The 24,045-nt window shown below is 37.0% G+C and overlaps 2 protein-coding genes across 3 annotated transcripts in view; one reads left to right on the top strand and one right to left on the bottom strand.

Annotated features, from left to right (window-relative positions):
* Window positions 1-24,045, bottom strand: part of nf1b (neurofibromin 1b) — a 58,716-nt gene that overhangs the window by 25,475 nt on the left and 9,196 nt on the right. The window contains exons 10-35 of the mRNA XM_079860588.1: window positions 23,781-23,909; window positions 23,192-23,266; window positions 22,958-23,089; window positions 21,980-22,114; window positions 21,765-21,878; window positions 21,598-21,677; window positions 21,393-21,510; window positions 20,682-20,928; window positions 20,501-20,574; window positions 20,130-20,213; window positions 18,649-18,990; window positions 18,400-18,539; window positions 17,531-17,653; window positions 17,365-17,448; window positions 17,083-17,199; window positions 16,802-16,983; window positions 15,648-15,859; window positions 13,907-14,068; window positions 13,685-13,788; window positions 12,202-12,337; window positions 11,169-11,231; window positions 10,238-10,396; window positions 8,689-8,786; window positions 8,467-8,613; window positions 7,925-8,071; window positions 7,362-7,472 (exon numbers count right to left, since the gene is read on the bottom strand). Coding sequence (XP_079716714.1) covers window positions 7,362-7,472; window positions 7,925-8,071; window positions 8,467-8,613; window positions 8,689-8,786; window positions 10,238-10,396; window positions 11,169-11,231; window positions 12,202-12,337; window positions 13,685-13,788; window positions 13,907-14,068; window positions 15,648-15,859; window positions 16,802-16,983; window positions 17,083-17,199; window positions 17,365-17,448; window positions 17,531-17,653; window positions 18,400-18,539; window positions 18,649-18,990; window positions 20,130-20,213; window positions 20,501-20,574; window positions 20,682-20,928; window positions 21,393-21,510; window positions 21,598-21,677; window positions 21,765-21,878; window positions 21,980-22,114; window positions 22,958-23,089; window positions 23,192-23,266; window positions 23,781-23,909 — 3,515 coding nt within the window. The remainder of the gene's footprint in view (window positions 1-7,361; window positions 7,473-7,924; window positions 8,072-8,466; window positions 8,614-8,688; window positions 8,787-10,237; window positions 10,397-11,168; window positions 11,232-12,201; window positions 12,338-13,684; window positions 13,789-13,906; window positions 14,069-15,647; window positions 15,860-16,801; window positions 16,984-17,082; window positions 17,200-17,364; window positions 17,449-17,530; window positions 17,654-18,399; window positions 18,540-18,648; window positions 18,991-20,129; window positions 20,214-20,500; window positions 20,575-20,681; window positions 20,929-21,392; window positions 21,511-21,597; window positions 21,678-21,764; window positions 21,879-21,979; window positions 22,115-22,957; window positions 23,090-23,191; window positions 23,267-23,780; window positions 23,910-24,045) is intronic.
* LOC307152795 (oligodendrocyte-myelin glycoprotein) lies at window positions 2,640-7,172 on the top strand. 2 transcript variants are annotated; one of them, XM_079861722.1, is made up of 4 exons: window positions 2,640-2,832; window positions 4,177-5,467; window positions 6,361-6,411; window positions 6,600-7,172. In XM_079861722.1, exons 1-2 carry the CDS (start codon window positions 2,819-2,821, stop codon window positions 5,414-5,416), a joined length of 1,254 nt encoding a protein of 417 aa, XP_079717848.1. In that variant the 5' UTR covers window positions 2,640-2,818; the 3' UTR covers window positions 5,417-5,467; window positions 6,361-6,411; window positions 6,600-7,172. The 2 variants fall into 2 exon arrangements, with proteins under 2 accessions (XP_079717848.1, XP_079717847.1); XM_079861721.1 differs by having other exon boundaries at window positions 4,177-6,411.

The raw sequence follows: 24,045 nt of genomic DNA on the forward strand, positions 1-24,045 counted from the left end.
CCACATCACCTCTTCCTAGCCTGACTGAGGACCATTTAGTTGACTCAAAAGAACCAGGGGACACTTCTGGGCCAACAGGCATTAGTCTACATGTTTCCAAATCATCTGCTGCACCATTCAGAACCTATCAGATTAATCCAAAAACACAATCACAGAGCATAACAAACAAATATCCAATCCTTGGCACAATAATGTCCCATACAAGTGTCCTGTTAGTAAAAGACACATCAACTCAAGCTCCCAAAGATAGAGTGCGATCGTTTCAAACTATTCCAGTCTTCACAGAAAAGCTCACTGCGACATTCGCTCCAAATCCAAAACCTTCAGAAAACCATTTTCTTACAACATCAGTCGTGAGACATGGATTTCTGACATTAAGAACACAGGAAATTCCATCCTGGATATCAACAAAACGGTCCAATTTACAGCCCACTGAAACAACAGAGCCTCGACCAGACTTGACAAATCAAGAACCTACAGCAGATACAGTGGCAAAGGAAAATTACACCAATAATGATCTGTTAGCTGAGACGAAAAAACCAACGCAAAGCACAATAGGGCGCAAACTGATTAAGACGACTCGTACAGCTACAACAAAATTTCACATGTCAAAAACACAAAAGGTCTCAAAAAATTCCAAGAAAATTATTTTTCCAACTCACAAATCAGCTGATACTGCAATAGCAGATGACAAGCAAACCCGCAGAGGAAGATTTGGATTACTCTTCACTCTTGGGTGCCTCATCTTGCTGATAATTGTAATCTTGCTTTGGGTAGTATGGGAAAGAAGGCAGACCCGGCATTGGAGGAACAGCAACATGTGGGTGGCAGGTCACCCTCTCCTGTGGGGAACATATCATTCAGTCTTGCAGAGCAGCAGTCCAAACACTGCAATAGAGATAACGAAAAGGAACACCCAAAAGAATAAGCAGGAAAATAGTGATGTTTATGAGAGAATCGCCCTCAAGCAACAACACAAAGACCTTTACAAAGAACTTTTTTAACTAAACAAATTCTGAATTAACAAATTCTTCAGACTCCTCTGTGAGTCACAAACTTACAGACAACACCATCGTGTCCCGCATATGATATGCAAACACTTCACTTTACATGACTTGCATGAACAAATGAGAGATAATATTATGTTATATAGAGATTGTGTGATTGTACTTTTAAAGTAAGTAAAATTGTGATTTTATTAAATTATTTTAATAACAGTTTTTTTTGCACCTGTCTTTTAAGTAGCAATAACTTGGTTCATTAAAACAAACAAAAAACTATATTTGAAAATGCAAATGGAACAATGGAAAGTTGATTACATGTGAAAAGATTATACTTCATGTAGCAATAACAATCTTCTCTCGTCTCCGGCTGGCTTTCATTTCACATCCAAATCTGCCTGACTAACATACAAAACAGCAATAACACTGTGGTCCACTAAAACAGTGTTAGATGAACATATCATTAAACTAAGGGAAAGAAAGAATCTAGACAGCACATGTCAAATTAGAGCTGAGCACAGGTGGATTAAGCTAAACAGTTTGACTATGCCATTTCTGCATTATACACACAAACACAACACATATAGAACAACACTCACACACCGAGCAAAGCTACATTAGTAAGCAGAGGATGTGGCATTACTGGGCAGCATTAGCAGGCTCGGAAAGAATGAAGGGATTGAGGAAGAAAGAGGGATAGAAGAGGAGAGAAAGATGGAGAGTGGCACTGAAAATGTTCTGTACTAGCGCTCTATTGTTCAAAACACACTAGCACACACACCAGCCCAGGCAAAAACATGATGGTGAGGAACTTTTAAATCAGTTACCAAAAAGCGTGCTAAGAATTGTACTACACTTAACTAAGAACTGTTCCGGTATCAGGGTTTTAAATTATGAATTGTAGGTGCATTTGTGGTAAAACCTGAATAGAATGGGTTTAAATGTGGTCAAATTTGTTAAATGGAGATGATGGTACTGCACTTTCAGTGATAAATGACAGCATAATCTGATTAACCTAATATAATACTAGATTTCATAAAAGCAGAACTTTGTGGAAATCGCAAGAAAATATTGTGTTAATTTTAGTGCTGTCAAACCGATTAATTGCATCTAACAAAATATTTTGATATATATAATAAAAATTATATATATATATATATATATATATATATATATATATATATATATATATATATATATATATATATATATATATTATATAATAAAATATACATAATTATGTAAAAATAAACTTTTATTTTGGATGCGATTAATTGTTGCCCAGCACTAGTATATAAACATCTTCAGATCCAAATTACAGGTTAAGTGTTGCTTAATGGAAAAAAAAGAAGAAGAAAAAAGAAGAAAGAAAGCAGGAAAGAAGGGGGGGGGGGGGGAGTGCAGAAAAGAAAGAAGAAAGCAGAGGAAATGGATGCTGAATGAGGGAATCCTAAAGAGGAAACGAGATGTCAGCACTCCCCCCCCCTTCCCTCTCTCTCTCTCTCTCTCTCTCTCTCTCTCGCTCTCTCTCTCTCTCTTCTCCCCCCCTCCCTCCCTCTCTCTCTCTTATTCTGTACCAGAGCAGACTCTACTACATCTCCCCTCCCCGCCTCTTCCTCTCTCCTCCACTATCTTAGCAATCCCAGAAAGGGACCTGCACAGAGAAAGACTGGATTTGGACTTTACTGCAGCATAAAGCACAGAAAGAATAGAAAATAAGAAATTAGAATCGTGCAGAGACCAAGCAGAAAGAAAGAGGTGAGGGATGGAGAGACACTGAAAGACAGAAAGAGGACAGGAAAAAGGAGCACAGAGTGATGACAAGGAGAAGGTAAGTAATTCACAATGCAGCACTGTTTACCTGAAGAAATATTATAGTCACAATCAGTTATTTACAGGTTTTGTAGCATGACATGAACAAGCATGTAAGCACATTATATATAAATGCTGTTTTTGTCTAAGCACATGCTTAGAGAGTCGTGCAGAACTAGGTGCAGGCAGATCTGCAGAGACACTGCATGAAGACCTTCAACATCTCTGCTGCATGCGAATCAGAATTCATGCATGACTAGCCTCACAACTGCAAACAAATAAGGCAGAACACATAGATACACTTTACAAATTAACAACCAGAGATCATAATGATAATGAATAAGACTCACAGCCAAATAAAATTATGTAAGTGTCTCACGGCCATCACTAACTATAATCAGATTCATTATCATCAGATTAACTGATCTCACACACATTAATCTGATTAAACAGTCAATTTAATGATTTACTCTATTCAGATTCAATAAAGTTCAGACTTGCCATCATTACATAGAATCAGACACATTGTCATCAAACTCACTAAGGTCAGACACTAACTTTCATCTACATAATAATCAGGCACAAAATCACTGCCATTACTTATTTATCAGACTTTCTGTAATCAGACTTAATCACCCAGTATAATCAGACTGTGTTAATGAACTATAATCAGACACAAATTGCACTACTCAATATAGTCAGACTCGTTGTCATTACTCACATTCATCATACTTACTGTCATCAGACCCAATCAGTCACACCATATTCAATAGATTTGCTGAAGTTTGGACGCACCATCATTACAAAACATCAGACACAGTCATCAGAAGTTACTAACTCTCATCTGCATTATAATGAAACTGTTTACACTTATTACAATCAGACCTGGATTGCATTAGTCAAAAACATCATTAATTGATCAGATTTCTGCAATCAAACTCAATCAGTATTATCAGACAGCGATCATGCACTGTAATCAGACACAGAATGCATTACTCCTAGTCATACTCATCTTTACATTAATCTGAATTACTGTCCTCAGACCCAATTAGTCACTCAATATAATCAGATTCAAACTATAATCAATACACACTGTCATCAGACTCATTGTCATCTACATTATCATTATCACAAATTACTCAATATAGTCAGATATTTATAATCATCATTATTTAGACTCAGTCCTTGGTCTCTATTATCAGATCCTATCAATTTCAGATCCACTAAATCAGACACACACACACACACACCCAAAGAACACACATCACTGCCAGTCATGGACACTAGCACAATACTATTAACAAATAGCATTAGATGCATTCTGCACGCATGTAACAAACAAACCTCTTGCCGTTGTCCACAGGAACACCATGAAGATGCTCGTGTGTTCTGTGATGTCCTGCCTGCTCTTACTGTGGTTTACGTGTAGATGTGTACATGCAGAATGTCCCGCTGCCTGCTCCTGTAGCGAGAGCCATAGGACAGTTGACTGTTCCTGGAGGGGGTTTCGGCATCTGCCCATGGACCTGCAGAGAAACATTCAATCCCTCAACCTGACTCACAATCGGCTATCTGACCTTGACCACCGCCTAAGCTCCTTCACACATCTGCGCATCCTGGACCTCTCCTATAACCGTCTTCTTCATTTCCCAGAATCACTGCCACGGGCGCTGTGGGAAATCAACATCTCAGGAAACCGCCTACGTGTACTTAACAAGGATGACACAGCGTTCCAGTGGAACCTCAGAGTTCTGGACCTGTCCGTCAATAAGCTGGAGCGTGTGGTCTTCATCAACAACACGCTCCCCAACCTGAAGGCTCTCAACCTCAGTCACAACAGGTTCTGGACAGTGCCTACCAACATGCCCCAAAACCTGGAGGTGGTGGATCTATCCCACAACACTCTGGTCCAGATTCTGCCGGGGTCCCTGATCCGGCTACACAGGCTGGCTCAGTTCTACCTGCATGCAAATCACTTTACTATGGTCAGTGAAGGGGCATTCGAGCATCTGCAAGGTCTGAAGCTCATCACTCTAGGGGACAATCCGTGGGCTTGTGAAGAAACTGCCAACATCAGCCACCTGTTGGTGTGGACCAAACACACTTCCGCCAGAGTGTTGGGCTGCCCCTGCCACACCTGGCACACCTGCGGAGAAGCTCACCTATCCAGGACAGGGAGCTGGCACTTTGGCACCTACACGCTGTCCCCATATGTCTTTGGAACAGAGGAGCCAAGCTATCCATATGTGCAAGCGGTCACCACACACTCCTGGACAGAGACGTCACTCCTAAACACCAGGGATGACCAAACAGGATCTCGAAGCACCAAGAAACAGGAGTCTTTCAGAAAGGGTCTTCTCTTTACCTCGACTTCAGAGGTTTCCGATTCAAATATTCACTCAAGTACAGAAAGCCCAATCACACCGGTCGACTTCTTCACCACCATCTCCACCACCCGCAGGACCACAACTCTCCGCACAAGGAGCGTGAAGAGACCCAATCAGAACCTCAGCAGAAACACAAGCTCAGGACGCAGTGCCGGCTCACTCTACACATTAGTCTGCTGTCTGCTCCTCCTGACGGCCATGACACAACGGCTCTGAGGGTCACCAGAGTCACATGGTGCTTCTAAACTGGAACATACTAAAAATCAGGTTAACAAACAGATACCATACTTCGCATTTTCATTTCACTTTTGTGTTCAACATGTCATGAAAACTTAAAATGAACTTCCAAAACAGAACAGTCTCACAGTATAACCTCCATCTGCTGATGTAGAGCAGCAACAAGCAGGATCATTGAACATACAAGTTTACATGGAATGGATGCAGAAGCATTTCATATGTTAATCAGATTAACTTTACTCAGATTAACTGACAATCCAATTAGTTTAAAAACGTTTCTATTAATTTAAATGCATGAGTGTTATTACTACAATAAAACTAAAACTAAAATAATAAACATGAACAAAAAGCATCTTGTTCTTTGTGGGTTATATTATATTTGCATGTAAAGTTTCATTTAAACAAATAAATCAGTCACCGAAATGCCCAGAAAGATACCTAGCTACTGACAACCAGCAGGGACACTTGATCAAGATGGTCTAAGCACCTTCAGGTCACAAACAGTTTGACAATCACTTAAACTAGTTTGGAGAAACGACCGATCACGTTCTAAAAACACAGCTTAAGCTGATGTTAACAGGATTTTCCAGATGGGAAAGCAGTTTTTTTTCTCTCTCACCATAATGCATTCACTTTCATGGCTGGAGACATTTTTGATACTGATCAACTGTCAGGTTACCCAGCTATGTAGGAATTAAACTTCAAAAAAACAAACTATTTGGAAATCTTTTGCCATAAACAAAGAAAAATCAAGCCAGTCTTCCGTGATGTTACCAGGATACCTCATGAAAAGCAAACAAACAATTTGTTAAACAAAAGGAAATCTTGTGAACATGATCTTTCCATCACTGACCCTCCTTTTTGAAGAATCATGTGACTCCTTGCTCAGGTGTCATTATTAAAAGCATCTGCATCTGTCTTAGGGACACTGCACATCACCACTCGCAGAGATAAAACATTTATGCTGAACACTGGTGAGTATGCGGGGAACGATTTCAGCTTTAAATTATTTCTTTGCAAAGTGTTAAACATTAAATTCTGATTGATGCTTAACCTTCTATGAATATAAATCTTTTTTTATCTGAAAAAAAAATGTATTTGATGACATTTGTGCTAAACACAACTGTGGAGCTATTTTTGTGGTTTGGTATGTTGTTCTCAGATCGGAGAAATGGCTCTAAGAGTGGACCGCTGTGTGGTGCTGCTGGTTGTGATGTCTGGCTGTATGCTGGTCCAAATGCAGCCTACTACTAGTCCACGGAACACGACTTCATTTAACAACACCAGCAACAGCACAAGCCAACAAATCAATGGTACTATTTCACCCACATCAGTCCCCTCAAGGAATGGCACCAACCAGTACATGAACAGCGCTAGTTCAGCCAGCTTCTACAGCAGCACAAACCAGAATGCTAAAGATGCAACGGTCAGCACCTCTCTTAGCAGTTCCTCCTCTTCCTCCATGACTTGCTGCTTCAAGCTTCTGCTGCCTGTGTTCATGGTTCTGCGCTTTCTACAGATCATACAATGACCATCAACCTCCCTTGTGCTTCGAAGGTAGACAATCATGTAAGATTCTTCCGAGACTTAATAGAGTCTGTTTCTGAAATGCTACAAAACTTTAATAGATGTTGTGCAGCTTGTAACAAACAGCTTTTTGCTTAACATTATGGAAGAATATTTCAAATATTCAGAAAAATATTGTTACTGTTAGCAACCATTATTCAGCAGGGAGTCAGGGTATTTTTAATCTATTGTTGTAAAATGCTGTAATATCTTCATAGATTTCCCTTTGTTAATTAAACGATCTATCTGTTATTAGTCAATTGGTTGTTCTCAGAAGCAATAAAACTTCGAACAAAAGAATGTGTGCTTTTCTAATTGTTTTGCAGTTTGCACCGTGTCAGGTATTATGAAGGCTTACCTGCGAGTCACATAGTAAAACACAGGGTTTCCGTTCTTTGAGGTTCCCGCCTGGTAAAAGATGTTAAGAGTCTTCAATGCTTTAAACTCTTCTTTCTCATGCACTTGGTGTCTAAAAAAAAGAAAAACAGTTCAGAACGGCATCATTTACTGACACTGCAAGAAACTAATATATAAAAGAACTTTCAAACTCGAAGGGAATCATATATCAAATGTGCAACACAATCTGACTGTTCCACCAACTTCGGTTTAAAGAAAAACAGTACAATGCAAAAAAATACAAATTAAATAAAACTGAGAGTAATATTATTATTATTTGGTCTCATTTTCCAATAAAAAAACATAACATCCCTAAAACAAGATGCATTTACACAGAATTTTTTTTTTATATATATCCTTTTTTGTTTTGTTTTTTACAGAAAATGAGTGTGTATTTTTCTTACTCTAGTGCCAAATAGTCATTTCTGGGGTTTAAGTATAAATGTAAAATGTTTAGATGTTTTTATTTTTTTTACCAGAAAACAAGAAAAAAAAAACTTTTTTTTAACGTTGAGCAATTTTTACCTGGTCATAAACTCCTCAAATTTGGAGCTGGTGAGATTCAGGCTTGACCAATGAGTATCTGCCACAGGTTTGTGTTCTGGGGGACCCAGGTAAGCAAGCAGGGTGGCCATCTTATCGAAGGGCCTCCTTCCAACAGCTTTATGATCCCTGAAGATTATGGAAAATGATACTCTGATTGGCTGAAACTTCATTGAGAATCTGAGAATCATCAATAATTCTATTGCTTATATTACAATATTTTTCTGATGGATAAATATAAAGCATGACAGAAAACGTACAACCTAGTTTAGATGAATATTTTTACAATAAATCAGCTGTTCTTTAAAGACAGCATCTTTCCAAAACAATCAGATCAGAGAGAAACAAGTTGAGGGGTAAAAGTGAAATCGAAGTGAAATTTTGAGATTTGAATGAGCAAAACAATTATTCCAAGAATTGATTCTAAGAAATGCCCAAACTGCACTTGCACTTTCAATAACAGTCTCTTGGATGTTGGCCTTATGAGCTGGATGACGACACTGATCACACACTGCCCTGCTCACCTGTTACTAGACAAATACTGGCCGATTTTCTCTTGGTTGTTCCACAGCAGCCTGTGCAGGGCCAAAACGTTCCCATCACTAATAAAGGACAGGCTGTGGTTGAGCGAGTCACTCGCTGGGCAGTCAGAGGCGATGTCGAGGAAAAATCTAGAAGAAAACCCAAAGGTTACCCCTTGCTGGTGGCAGGAATCAAATCCTGAAGCCCACTGATTGCTTTCTTACCTTCTGGCTGCATCAAAATTACTCTGCACAAAGTCATTAAAAGGCCTCATGTGCTCTTCTTTTGTGAACAAAACGTGGTTGGCAATACTTTGGAGGATCTGCAGACAGGTGAAAAATGAAATAAGATCAACCTTAACTGAACTCTCTTTATTAAACAGTCCAAATCTTTCTGTTTTGTCTACAACTTTATTGTACATTGATGTCTTTCATTACAAGATCTTCAATCATGCTTCCATAAAAGTAAAGTACAGTTAAAGCTACACTGTGTGATTTTTACCCCCATCTAGCGGTGAAATTGTATATGACTACCCAGTGAATATTAGTTTCTGTTCCTCTCAATTCCGAGGGCGTTTTAACTCCTACGGTGGCCGTATTATTCCAAGATTAACATGGCTTCCAGTTCGACTTTGTCCATGACAATAATAAACAATGCGTCTAAAGTGAATAAAACTACAGGACAGATGTCAGGAGGTAAACGTCACCCTTGGAATCGGCTATCCCAGCATAATCAGATTAGGCTAACGTTACAATGTGTACAAAGTAAAAGCAATTAAAAATAACTAAAATTTACAGTGTCCTTTTTTTATATAGCTTAAAAAATTGCGCCTTTAAAACTATTCATCACCTGTGATCCGTTGCAGCACAGATTTATGTTACAAGGGTAAATAAAACTTTTTCACCATTGACGCGAGGATGAAGTTATACTAGAGGTCGTTCTGGCGTTATGCACAACCATGCTATGGTTAGACAAGCAACTATAAAACTTCGAATTTACACAAATGAATTACAACAGGCTGAATTACCTGTCGAGAAGAAAGCAGGCAACCTCGGCGTCCGTTTTAAAATCTTTTCTCCTCATGAGCTCTTTCCATCTGGGAAAAGTTACTCCAATATTGACTATGGTCTTGCTGATTTGTCTGTCGCGTTGACGTTTTAATTCTCTCTTTCAAATGTGAGTGCGCGCGCACACACACACACACACACACACACACACACACACCGCACTATCTTTCAAATCTGCCGGCACTCGCGAGCTCGCGAGTAATCTCCACCTCGCATTCGTCACGTTGTCACGGAGTGAAAAACGCAAAAGGCGAAGCTTGAATTTACAGGTATGTCCCTCTTTAGCTAATGTAGTTTCAAGATGGAGGGGCAACATGGCGACCGGCATTCGAACCCCTCACCCGTATGTACTTTCAATGGCAGATTATAAACTTAAGAGAATACTTTATTACTTGAAAGAAGTAAATATACATTAATGAGCACATATATTTTTGAAAGAACTAAGTGTTTTTTGCTAAGAATCAACTAAAAAAGTTACACAGTGTAGCTTTAAGGCCATGCATTAAAGTCATTTTACAACTATTAAGTGGGTTTTAGGCATTAAATAAACCCTGCTAGAAGGTTGATCAGTTGGCTTTCATTTTGGACCAGCAGCAAAGACCAGCTTAGCCAACAAAAGCTGGTACGAACTGTTTTTTACAGCATGGACAATTTTTTTCTTCTTTTTGAAGTAGCATTATTTCATCTCTATGCCAAAAACTCTCACCTTTGACATGAGTTTGAGGCCTCTTTCTATCCTGGGCGGAGGTTTTTTGTCGAGAATCCCAGCCTCATATGGAGAGACTATAGCCGGGTTCACGAAACGCAGGAACATGGCACTACCTACAGCTCCAATACTGTTCTGAGGGAAACGCTGACTCACAACCTGAACCCAAGACACACAAACACACATAGGAACATATAAGGCTGGTATTATGGCTGGGGTAACATGGCACCATTTCATTAAGATGGTTATAAACCAGAACCAAAATCTCTTAAATTGAAACTTAATTGTGTGATTTTAAAGTCAAATCACACTAAACTCTGGATTAGTGGAGGTCTAGTTGATCATGTGATGATATCTGTTGATAAGTTGGTAACATGAGGGAACTATCTTAATGAAAAGGCACCAGAGGCTTTAGAGTTAAAGTGTAGAAAGCAGTTTGAAGCCATTAAACAGTCTAATGATGGCAGAGGTCTTCACCAGTGAGTGACCTTTAAGAGTGTTAGAGAAGAAAAAAGCAAAGCATTTAAAATTGCACTACAGAGAAATGCCTTTGACTCAGAATTAACGTTTCGGGTTGAACGATCAAGCATAAAATCATTCTGGCATTCAAGAAGGGGCGGACTTTGTTACCAAATTGTATTACCCACAACGCATCACTGCATTCAATGGCCTGATAATTTCCAAACCTCAGTCCTGAGAGTTACGGCCCATGCAAAGATGATGCCTGGAGGCTGGCTACAGAGTTTGTTGTGTTTTTTTTGGTGTTGGTGCTAAGAGGTACATTCAGTGAAATCTCAACTTGCCAAAAATCGGGAAATTAGTAGATATGATTTGATGTAATGACAGTAATGCAGGCCAGAGGTGCACAAGAGTCTTAGATTAATGAAGTGAATCGGGACAGGAAGCAGATACATCCGCCATTCACACTTACTGCTTTCCTCACTTCCTTTCTGTCTTTGACAGATGCTTTAGACAGGAGAGAGTGACAAGTAGCCTACAGGACAGAAATGAGCACAAACAAGTCACGGCACAAGCTAACACACACACACACACACACGATCCCTTCATACCAGGCTTGCATGGAATGGGCTTCTCCAACTTGAACCGCTGGCAAAAAATGTTAACAAACTTGAAACTTAAACAAATTGATCAATGTAACTATCAATGAGTATATATACACTACTATTCAAACATTTGGGGTTGAACTGGAGTTTTTAAATATTTTTAGATTCTTTGATAAATAGAAAACTCAAAAGAACAGCAATGATTTGGAATATAAATGTTTTGTAATATTATAAATGTGTTTACTGTCATTTCTGATTAATTTAACACACCCTTGCTGAATAAAAGTGTTGATTTCTTTAAAAAAATTTAAATTACTGGCCCCAAACGTTTGTTTATTCAACCTGTTAAAGCGTGTAACCATTTTAATTCATGCTGCAGAATTCCACAGATTTTCCTGCACAATTGGCTTCATTTATGAAACACACGTAGACTGAATTTCTTTATAAATCATTAAAAACTATACGTAAAACTATGAGTTCACGCAAAAATGAATCGGAGAATGGTTTACAAACCACACAAATTCGTTCAGTACAGAAAATGAGAAAAAGGTTTGTAGATTCTGCATGGGCGTTCTCATCACACACTTATGTCAAATATGTATTTGAAATAAACCACTTCAGATTTTAAAGTCAACATGATTTGCCGTTCACATGCCATTTTAAATAAGTTATTACATTTAATTAGATTACAGAGGCCATTTTTTGGTCTTATTTGTGATAAATTGTGCCAGAAACGTCTATTAAGTAAATTTTGAGTTCATGTTGACTTTAAACTGTTTAATTCGACAATCAGTCTTCACAGCAAAACTGAAGCATATTTGACATTAGTGATATCATCATACACATTAACACAGACATCCACAAACTGCAAACAGAAGAAATCAGTTTCTTCAGTCTCACCTGAAAGAGACAGTGACAGACGCTGCGGAGCTGAGGAGGGAACTCGCCCGATGAGCTGATTATGGCCTGAAAGAAGCGATCAGTCATCCGTAACAGATTGCGCTGGTTCTCCTCCAAATTCTCACCAGTCTCGAGTCTGAGGGAAGAACACAACCGAATCATCTCCAACCAGAAGCTAAACATCACAAGTCTGCTGTATTTACTGGATAACATCACTGCTAGAATTTTTATTTTATTTTATAATTTACTCACCTCAGATTGTTCCAAACCTGTATGATTTTTTTTTCTTCTGCTGAACACAAAGGAAGATATTTTGAAAAATAAGGGTAACCAAACAGTCTATGGGCCCAACTGGGGTATTGAAAGGACTGGAACAACTTGAGGTTGAGTAAATGACATAATTTTCATTTTTGGGTGTCACAACACCAAAATACCAAAAAATACCAAATATTACCAAAAATACCAAAGTACCAAAATAGTTCATTTCTTACACAAAAGTCCACCAAAAAAATCCTTAAAATCAAACATTAAAATATAGTAATAATTTGGATAATTATTAAAGGGATGGTTCGGAGTAATTTCAACCAAGCCTGTAAAAGTCCTTTGCAAAACTCACAAGTGTAAGGGAAAAGCTAGTGAATTTAACACTCTATACAAATTTTTTTTTTTCCAAAGTGTTGACAACTTTGTGTTAACTAATAATTGTTGAAAACTGGTACTACCAACAAAATATTAGTGCATTCCTGGAACTGGGCGTTGTTACGCTACATCCTTATGCATCACTTTCTGCCAGGACTTTTACGGGCTTTTCCCAAATCACGGAAGTGACCTCGACGTCCGGGTTAGCGGTGGCATAAGCCATCAGGCAAGTGTTATTTAAATAAACCCCTGATGTACTTACAAACTTTCCAATGCCTTGTTTTATGAGTACAGAACCTATTTGTACTACTGTAGAAGTTTGGTACCATTCTGGGCATTATTAGTGTGGTAATTTATGAGATACAACCTTAGATCCGTTAGCGCCTGCACTAAGCCATTCGCCTGATATCTCGAAATAAGCTCTAACTTTAATAATGTTCGACCAAGGGAAAAAAAGCTTCTGGGCGGTGTTTGGCTCGAGGTCATGGTGCAAAGGACCCTAGGTTGAAATTACTCCGAACCATCCCTTTTATATGCTTAATGTAGATTTCTTGAATTTCGAGGATTTTGTGGCTCTCAGCAGCCATTTATTCCCCACACGAAACACACTGTGGTCGGCACAAACCAGTTTATTCTCGTCACAAGTTAAACTCTATTAAAATGAGTCTGGGTTAAATTCTTTCACTTTGGCTAGTTTTGTACATGGTTTGAGAATGACACCATGTTGTGCAACCTGTACATGATGCCTCCGCCTAATTTGACTAGCTTCTATCAAGTGACAGGTGAATTTGCACCAACACACCAGTTGAGAAGCACTGATTTAAAGGGTCTGTCGGACAGATACCTGGTGGGATCCACCTCAAAGCTCAACATCTGCCACTCAGCACCAGTGATCACTCCCCTGAGCAACGGCTCCAATAACTTCTGCAGATACGTGGCCCCATACACCTGAAAGAAAAAGATTCCATGTTACACAGGGAAATTCACAGATAAACTTAATCTGGATCATTTGCCTCTGTGAATGGTCATTTGACTTCAGTGCATGCCAGGTGAAGAGTAGAGGCACCTTAAAGCAGAACGTCATGATTTTACTAGCCAGGCTGTTTCCACGGAACAATGTTTGCATGGAATCTGCCAACTCCACCTCCTTGGAGAACATATTCCACAGAAGCTGATACAACAGATGTCTCGAATCGAAGAGAGACACCAGAACACGTGCCAGTTCATCCTGAAAAGACCAAACACCAGACTAACTAAAGAAGCTCTCAGACTATGAGTTTACAGTAAAATCATACACAGATTGATCATATTTTGATGATCCACTTTAGACATTCTACTAACTATAAGAAACTTTGCAACTACTAGCAGTCATTAGAGTATTAGTAGGCTGTTTGATTAATATCTGCCAACACTTTATGTTGATAGTTCCCCAACAGACATTATACTGACTTAGTTATAAGTAACTTTGTAACTACATGTCAACTTATTCTAATAACCTAAACACCTAGTCCTAACCTAACAGTCTATTAAAGTCAAACAATACTGTATTGAGAGTTAGATGACATGTAGTAGCAAAGTTACTTAAAGTAGAATGTCTAAAGTTGACCATCAAAATAAAGTGTAACCTTACCCCCTGGTTTCACAGACAAGGCTTAAGTCTAGTCCCAGACTAAAAATTCATTACTGAGCTGTTTTAACTGAAAGTAACTTTCATTGACATATCTTAAAATATGTCAGTGCCATTGTTTTGTCTCAGATGCACACAACTAATGATTTTTTCTAAGGCATGTTTAAAAATGTCCGATTTGAAATAAGGCCTAATCCTGACTTAATTTAAGATCTGTCTGTGAAACCAGGCCTATATCTTTGGCCCCAATAATAAAGAAAGAAATAATTAGGGAACTCAAAGATCAGTATCGGGGCCAATTAAGCATTTTTTAACTGATCGGTATCCTCTATCCTAAACCTGATCCTTTATTTTACATCAGATGTATACAAGAAGTTTATATCAGTAGTCCCATATTCATAATTGTGACCACACAGTCTCTTTACAATATCTACCAATCATTGTAACAGATGTTTACATCTACCAATGTTTTATTATTAGAATTATATCTAAAAAATATTACTGTAGTTATTGTTATATTGGATAGTGTAGTAATAGATGCCCCTTTTTTTACATTTGAGTATCGGCAGATACTCAATGACTAAAAACTTGATTGGGACATTCCTACATTTTATAAGAAGTTTTTTTTTAAATATTCTTCATAACAAGTTTAGCATTTTCTGGAGGAAAAGCAAGGGCTTGCAAAAAGAGTTTAAGAAAAAACAAAGTTTAAGTTACAGGTTATTTACTCTCAGCTAGGGGGCCTTGACAAGAAACTTCAAAGGTGTATATTATATTATAATTATAATTATTATTATTGAAATTAATGAAAAATGTTACTAAAATAAAATAAATAAAAACGTTAAACCCAAACACTGATATATAGAGAAAGAGAATGATAATAATATAGATGGATAAATAGAGGTAGGAAAAAAAGCTATTTAATATGTAAATATGTCTTATATAGAATAGATCACAGCCAAATCAATATGCAAATAATCATTGTTTGGATTTGACTAGCAAACATTTTTATTGTAAGTCACTGGAAGATTTTCAAGCTTTAACGTTACAATTCTAAAAATTAAAAAGTTGACGTTTATAAAATAATAGATATATGCTGCATAGTGAATTGTGAAGAACACTGTTTGAATTAGAGCTAAATTAATTCTTCATCTTGCACAGATTTGCATAATGTACCCACCCACTGGGAACAAGGCACCACACTGGCCAGCGCCATGGCGATAGGCAACTCCCCCTGGTCCCCCATCATTGTGACAAGTTCCACAAGTCTCTCAAAGCGATCGGCCAGAGCAGTCTCAGCCAGCGTGTCAAACTCTGTCCCCTGCTGCAGGATCTTAGTGAGGACCTCCATGAAAGTAGCCCTGGTCTGAAGGTCCTTATGATAGCCCAGCCCTGCAGGAGAGCAGCAAACGCATAAAGCTTGAACATGTGTGTTAGAAAGTGCTTACTATATACCGTGAGAGATGTGTCACAAAAAGCCATTTTATGTTCGGTAGATTATAAGTGACATGAAGGTCAAGTATGGTAAAAGCCATACTCAGAATTTGTCCTCTGCATTTAACCCATCCAAGTTAGTGCATACACATTAGGAGCAGTGAGTAGTGAACACACACACACCCGGCGCCCAGGGAGCGATTGCTCAAGGACACCTCACTTCCCCATCTACATTTTTCCTGCCGGTATTGAGAATCGAACTGGCAACCTTGGGGTTACAAGTCAAGACTAACATATATACATATATGTATGTATATGTGTGTATGTATATGTGTGTGTGTATATGTGTGTGTGTATATATATATATATATATATAAATATATATAAATATAAATATATATATATATATATATATATATATATATATATATATATATATATATATATATATATATATATATATATATATATATGACTGCCCCTGAATCTAAATTTACATATTATAATTTAGCAGACACTTTTATCCAAAGCAACTTACAAATGAGGAATACAAGCCATAGTACAAGAAGTGCTAGCAATGCAAAGTTTGAAAGATCATTCAGAATAGTGCACGCTAGAACAGGGAGGGATTAAGAAATAGTGAATCCATAGATGAAGATTTATTAACTGGACTGCAAGTTTAACTAAAGATTAACATTTTAATATATGACCGTATGTTTAATGTGTTTAATGGGTAAAATAAAAAAAATTAAAATAAAATATAAAGTAAAATTATATAATTAAAAGAAAATAAAAAAGAAAATAAAGTCAAAGGGAAAAAAATTGCTATAAAATAAGGCTGGTTTAGTGGTTTATGAATTTAAAGTGTTAGTTGAGAGGTTTGTGGCTCAGTTGTCCCACCAATAGAGTGCATGAGGCCGCTGTCCACATTGGCATTGAGCAGGTTGGACATGGCCAAGACGGTGCAGTGCCGTAAAGACGCCAATCGCCTAGACATCCCCCGTTTGCGTCCGACTACCTGCTGACCCTCGTCCTCCACCTCACTGCAGTCGTTCAGCAGGTTCATGAACAGAGTAAAGTACCTGAGGAGTAAAGCAGGGGGCAGGGGGCAGGGTGAAGAACAAACCTAATGGAGGGACAATATAAGGCGAAGGGTTTGATATGGAACTTGAGAGTCTTACTTTAGGAAGAGCTGAGATTTGGCCTCCATCAGTTCCACACCGTCCCCTTCCTCGGGCTGGAGTGGCAGCCCGGCTAGAAGAGACACCACCGCTTCCATACTCGCCTGATCCAGATCCCTGTCAATCAAAACCACAGAGCTCAGAGCAAAAAAATCCATGTTTCGATTTGTGCTACACTAACGTTAATCAAGGTTTCCTCAAAACCAAAGTCCAATGGAAGTTGCTTTTTGTTGGGTAATCTAACTTAAACATAATGCTGTCTGAATAAAAATCCTGTGTTACCTGGTGAGGCATTTGACATCATCATCAGTGGCCTGGTTGGATGTTCCCATCACCCAGTCTGTTAGATACTCCACCATCTTATTCCTGAGACAAACAGAAATCTGATGCATCTCCAGAGCAGGAATTAAACATGCCAGATAATCTGACAATAAAAATACATTTGTACCTGAACTTCATCTCTTGGCAGAAAGAGAGGTCATCTCTGCGCTCCATCATGATCTCTACCAGCTGGCACAGTTTGGTTTTAATCTGGATGGCATGAACCATGTTGCCAAGAATACGTACATACCTGCCAACATACCAACGGGCACACAGGAATCAACGATAAGGATAACATAGATGAGGCTATCAAAATTGCAAGAATGACTTATGATAGTCTTGGTAGCATCAGTAAAAATAGGTTAGAAATTACAAACTAATCAGTAAAGGTTTGTCTTGTATGCCATCATTTTCCAGCAAAAATGTATATATATTTTTGTAGTCTTGGTGTTTCCTGTATAATTATAATAACAGTATAATTTTAGGTATTATTTAACTTTTTTTAAAGAAAGCTTATCATTTGATTTATAACGTTTTTAAAAAGTATAATACATTATTCTAAATAAAAAAATATAATATTAAATGTTTAATTATAGATGTAAATATAAAAATTATATTTAAATAATTATATTACTACATACAGTACCATTTAAAAGTTCCCACCATCACAATTTTAAAATAGAAAACAGTTCTTTTAAATTGTAATATTTCACAATATTAGTATTTTTGATCAAATAAACTTCCTTCAAAAATATATTTAAAATCTTAACAACCCCAAACTTTCAAATGAAAAAATTATATTAAAATCAATCAAATTATATTATAGTAGAAATATAAACAAATGGTATGATTGGGCAAGCAGAAAAAAAAAAAACTGTGGGACAATTTCTCAAATTCCTCTTTCTCAGTGAAGACAGACAAACATATCTGGAAACATTTATTAAGAGAACGATCTTCACAATAAAGTTTATACTAACAAGCAAGCAAATGCCTTACCTGACCAGGTTGAGCATCATGGTCTCAATGCTGGCTTGACCTAGATGCTCCGAGCTTCCCTCCGTATGGTTGTCCAGTAAGTTCTTCATGATGGCGATGGTCTGCTCCACAAACTGTGTGTTGGTCTCATTAATTGGCACCTAAACATATAAACACAGAGGCATGAGTACCAATGACGTTTGATGTTGTTGACATCCAACCTGCTCATAATTTATTACCACAAGTAATTGTGGCTACTAGCTGTCTCACCGGCCCCTGGGCATCAAAAAACCTGCTGATGCTGTTCTTGAGTTTGTTGAACAGCATGGGGTAGAGCGCTGGACTGAGCTCCAGCCCCACCAGGTCTTTGATGTTAGTGCGGATCTGATGGCCCTTCTCATGACTGCACACCATCAGCGACAGAAGGCGGTCCAGGAACCTACTCAGGGGCGTCTCTGGGTTCCCCTCACACGAGGCCATGGACACCATAGAGCTCTTGCGATCGTTCAATGTGCCCATGGGAGGACTGTAGGTGGCCAGAGCAGGCGCGTTCCTCTGCTGCAAACACACACCTCCCAATGCACACAGGAAGCCAGTCATATTGATCCATTCCTGAGGGATGAGACACAGGATTTAGGAGCTTAAATGTGAAAAGCCAACATTTTCTCATGTCATGTTTTTTAAGTCATAATTTATTTGATCTTTTTAATTTCTTTGTCTAATTTGTAGTGTAGATAAGTTTTAGTTTTTCTAAAAATGTGAGTGTGGGTGTATGTTTTTTTAAATTATTATTTGAGACATTTAATTTAGAATTTTAATTCAGTTTAATTCAAACTTGTTTAGGTTTAGCTAGTTTTTATTTAGTTATTAATTTAAGTTTAAATACATTATTTATATATAGATTTAGCTAGTTTTTATGTATATATATATATATATATATATATATATATATATATATATATATATATATATATATACATATATATATATACATATACATATATATACATATATATATATATATATATATATATATATATATATATATATATACATATACATATACATATACATATATATATATATATATATATATATATATATATATATATATATATATATATACATATACATATATATATATATATATATATATATATATATATATATATATATATACATATATATATATATATATATATATATATATATATATATATATACACATATATATATATATATATACATATATATATATATATATATATATATACATATATATATATATATATATATATATATACATATATATATATATATATATATATATATATATATATATATATATATATATATATATATATATATATATACATATACAAATAAACTAATAACTAAAAACACTAACTAAAACTAAGAAAAATTACTTCAACTGAATTAAGATTCTAAATTAAAATTCTCAAATAACAAATAATAACTGATTTGATAATGACAAAAAAAAAACATCTCTCATACTCACCTTTTTGTGAAACAAATATTTCCTAAAACTTTTTAACACTACAAATTAGGTATTTTAAAAGATCAAATAAATTACACAATCTCAGTTTTATAATTAAAATAGGATTTTTTTTCTTTACAAATTAACCTAATGGGACAGAAATGTCCCCTAAATTGAAGAATCAAGAATGTAGACAAAACTTTATTTTCTACTGTAAGGCCCTTTATTGGTGGTGAGTGTTAGTGTGTCTGACCTGACCGTCTTCCAGTTTTGTTTTCGGGTGGCTTAAGATTAATCTGGTTGCATGTTCCCATTTAGCATGTGTGTCTTCCCAGGCCTGAAATGACCAAACAGAGCAGTTAAATGTTGTCATCCATGTTAACTTAAAATCAAATTAGACCAAAAAATAAAGTTGACTTTTTAAGCAAACAACAGAAAAAGCACACAAGTACCAAACTGTGGAAAAACAAGTTTTACATATGCTAAAAGGACTCGATTCAAAACAATAACGTTAAATAATACAATAGCTCACAATCAGAACAATGCAAATGTGCTCGCTAAACTAACCACAATGACTGTACTACTGTCCAATGGTATTAAATATGTAAATGTGTGACCTCTGACCTCTGTGTTTCCCGGAGTGGGCAGCTCAATCCTCCGAAGCAAAGCCATTACTCTCTTCTGTAGAGCCGAACGACCTAGAAAAATCAGAAAGATCACACAGACTATGCTGACCCCTTGTGGCACTCACACCAAATCTCACAAAACTAAGGCACGTATCTGAATCTGACATTATCAGACAAACCTGTAATCATCATGTTACTGACAGATGCAAACTCCATGAATGTGTGGTAATTTGGCAGAAGGGACTGCACAGGGATGTCTTCTGCACTGCAGCGGATGTCTGTCTCCTCACACAGGTAGCGGAAGCAGGACATGGCCACCAGAACTGCCTCCATGTCTGGACTCCACAGGAACATGTAGAGACAGACCTCCAGCTTGGTCTGGGCCTGTCGGCAGTTGGTGATGTTGCTGCCTGCGGTGGCTCGATCCTATAGGAGAAAAACAACAGAAAGTTAGAAACCTGATATTAAAATGCTACGTCCATACTAGAATACTTAGAATACTATTATCTATACTAATTTTACATACTATGCCAGTTTTATAACCTTGCTAAGACAAGTTAACATGTAGTCAATTAACTTAAATATAATCGCTTTAGTAATTTTTATATTTATATATATATCTACATTTTATAGATATGTTTTGTTTAATTTAAGATTATATACATATGCGACACTGGAAGGTCAGGTTGAGCACATTGAATTGTGGGATACAGTACTTCATGAGTTTAGTTAGGTTGTATGCTTCACATTTTGGCAAATAATTTAATTATGATGATGATAATAATAATAATAATAATAATAATAATTTAAATATATTAATTTATTTTCTATTTTGAATATTAGCCCACACAGTGTGGTTTGGTTAAATACAGGTGAGAGTGCCGACTCACCTTGTTCCTGAGGAGAAATTTGTTTCTGCAGATGAGAATCTCTCGCAGCCACTTCAGAATCTCAGTGCTGTTGATCAGCTGATGACCATTCTTACAGATGAAGTATAGCACCTGAGAACTGGACCAACAACAAATACGCAATCAGACTGGCATTTTCATTTCTATCAGCACCAGTTAACTGGAGTCAAGTCCACTGAGGAGCTACCTGATGTCCCAGAAGGTTTCCATAGGAGCGTCTGGGTTCCACAGCTCGATGCTTTCAGGCTGATGCAGAACCAAAAGAGCCTAATATAGAAATAGATTATGACCGATAACTCACACAAAGGCTAACTAAACTCACGCTGAATAAAGAAAGAGAAACAATGATCTCACCTCCATGGCCTCCAGGGAAATATCTCCCATGTTAGCAAGAGGCACAAGCTGCATCAGGCCTGTGATGAGTTCTGCTGTGCTGCTGTGGACCTCCAGACCCGGTTTACCAGGATTCTGATCACGAACACACAAAAATGACATTAAATGTACAGAAGAGCATCTTTATAAGTATCACACTGAAGCCAGAGAGAGAAGTAAACATCCTCACAACTCACATGAAGCATCAATTTGGGATCTGCATGGATGAGTTTCACCAAAGCCAAGAGCAGATACTTATGAATCCTGGTGTCTAGATCAGTGGTTTTCTCTTTAAACTTCAGACTGCTCATTTTATCCTTAAACGTCCAACTCTAAGAGGAAGACAGAGAGAAAGAAGTAGAAACGTGTACAAAAAGCTCTGAACAAAATGCTTGGGATCAGTATTATTGTTTTTTTTAAAGAAATTGATACTTTCAATCAAAAAGGATGCATTAAACTGAATCATAATGACAGTAATGTACAGTAACATTGTAATAATATTTCACAATATTACTGTTTTCATTGTACTTTTGATCAAATAAATGCAGGCTTGGTGTGACACACATACATATATACACACACACACACACACACATACATATATACATATATATATATATATATATATATATATATATATATATATATATATATATATATATATATATATATATATATGTATAAAAGTCAAACTAAAAACTGTACCTTCATTTGAGTATACATTTTATGCTTCTCATAAATTGCATTTCATTTATTTATATCCCCCTTTAATTTTTAATGTATATGTATTATTTGCATTTTTTTTTATCTGTGATTTTTTTAAATCTCTTGAGTCATTATGAAAATAATTTTCAACTAAAACTTCTGCATTCATTTCTGAGATGACTGGTCACCCCTCTGAATTAATTATATATAAACAAAGGAGACAAAAATATTTATACATTTATATATATATATACATATATATTACACAACACAGTGATCATGTCATGGACTGTCTGGAACATTTTTTTATAGCATACTGTATGCTGTTTCACATACTGTCTAAAAATAGTAGGCTATATGAAGTAAACTGTGCAGTATGCTAGTATTCTATTCCAAACGTCAGCCTAAGAAAGCTAGCAGGACACTAGAGGAGGCTCTCTCATCTCTAAGAGGTTTTGTGGGCGTCTCACCGGTGTCATACGGAGGGGGGCGTGACTGCTGCAGCCCTGCACCACTCTCCCCAGAGTCTCAGCAAACATGAGCCGCAGCTCTCCCGAGTAACCGTACACGGTATCGATCTTCGGCCACCAGTCCAGCGGGGACTAGATCATGACAGAAGACACACAGAGGACATTTGGACATCCTGGGAGTGAATCAGACATCCTATCTCTCTGAGGTGAACTAAGGACATCAGGAGCTCTTACATTAGTGATGATTCGGTGAAGAGAATTCACCAGCACAAAATGAAAGGTAGGAGGCGAGGACGGGGCCAGACACACCTTACAGAAAAAGAAAGAGATTTGGTGCATGTTCTTTGGACAGTGTATAAATGTAACAAAACATTGCAGGTTTCATAATTCTCAATATCAAGTTTGGATATATATTATATAAAACTTTATCCGCATACACAAACTACACTTATGTAAAGCGATATATATATTATAGCAAATCTTAACTACTTGATTTGTTATTTCAGCTTGAAATGTAACTATGTTATTGCCTAGCTCTTTACAAAAAGTTGGATATATAAGTATGTCCAACTTTATCCGTATACATACAGTATACCTGTGTAGGGCGATATATAATATATAGCATATCTCTGCTTGATCTCTTGTATTGTCGCAAAATGTAAACTATATTATTGCCCAGCTCTAATCTTGAGGCAAAAAAAAAGAGGCAAAAAGGTTTTAAGAAATTATAAATCATGATTTTCTGTACCGCTGCTTTTTACAAAGTGTATTGTGAAAAGTGCTCCATAAATTCATTTGAATTTGACCTGACTTGTCCACACACCTTAAACTGCTGATTGTTGTGTGGGTTGATTCTGAAACAGGAGACAAAACAGTCGATCATTAAGTCCACGTCTGCACTCTGGCTTCCTGCGCCTCTGGAAAACGGCTTAGCTGGGTTAAACAGCAACCCCTGGAGACAAAGAGACAACCATCAACGAGGAAGACAGCATCAACAAGAAAGATTCAGACACCACACTTTGGATTCTGTGTTCGTCCCTTCTGTAATCTGAAAAGTTGAGCTGTGGGGTTTATGTGGGTGATGCAGG

This window comes from Squalius cephalus (genome assembly GCF_949319135.1).
Source record: "Squalius cephalus genome assembly, chromosome: 24".
NCBI lineage: Eukaryota > Metazoa > Chordata > Actinopteri > Cypriniformes > Leuciscidae > Squalius > Squalius cephalus.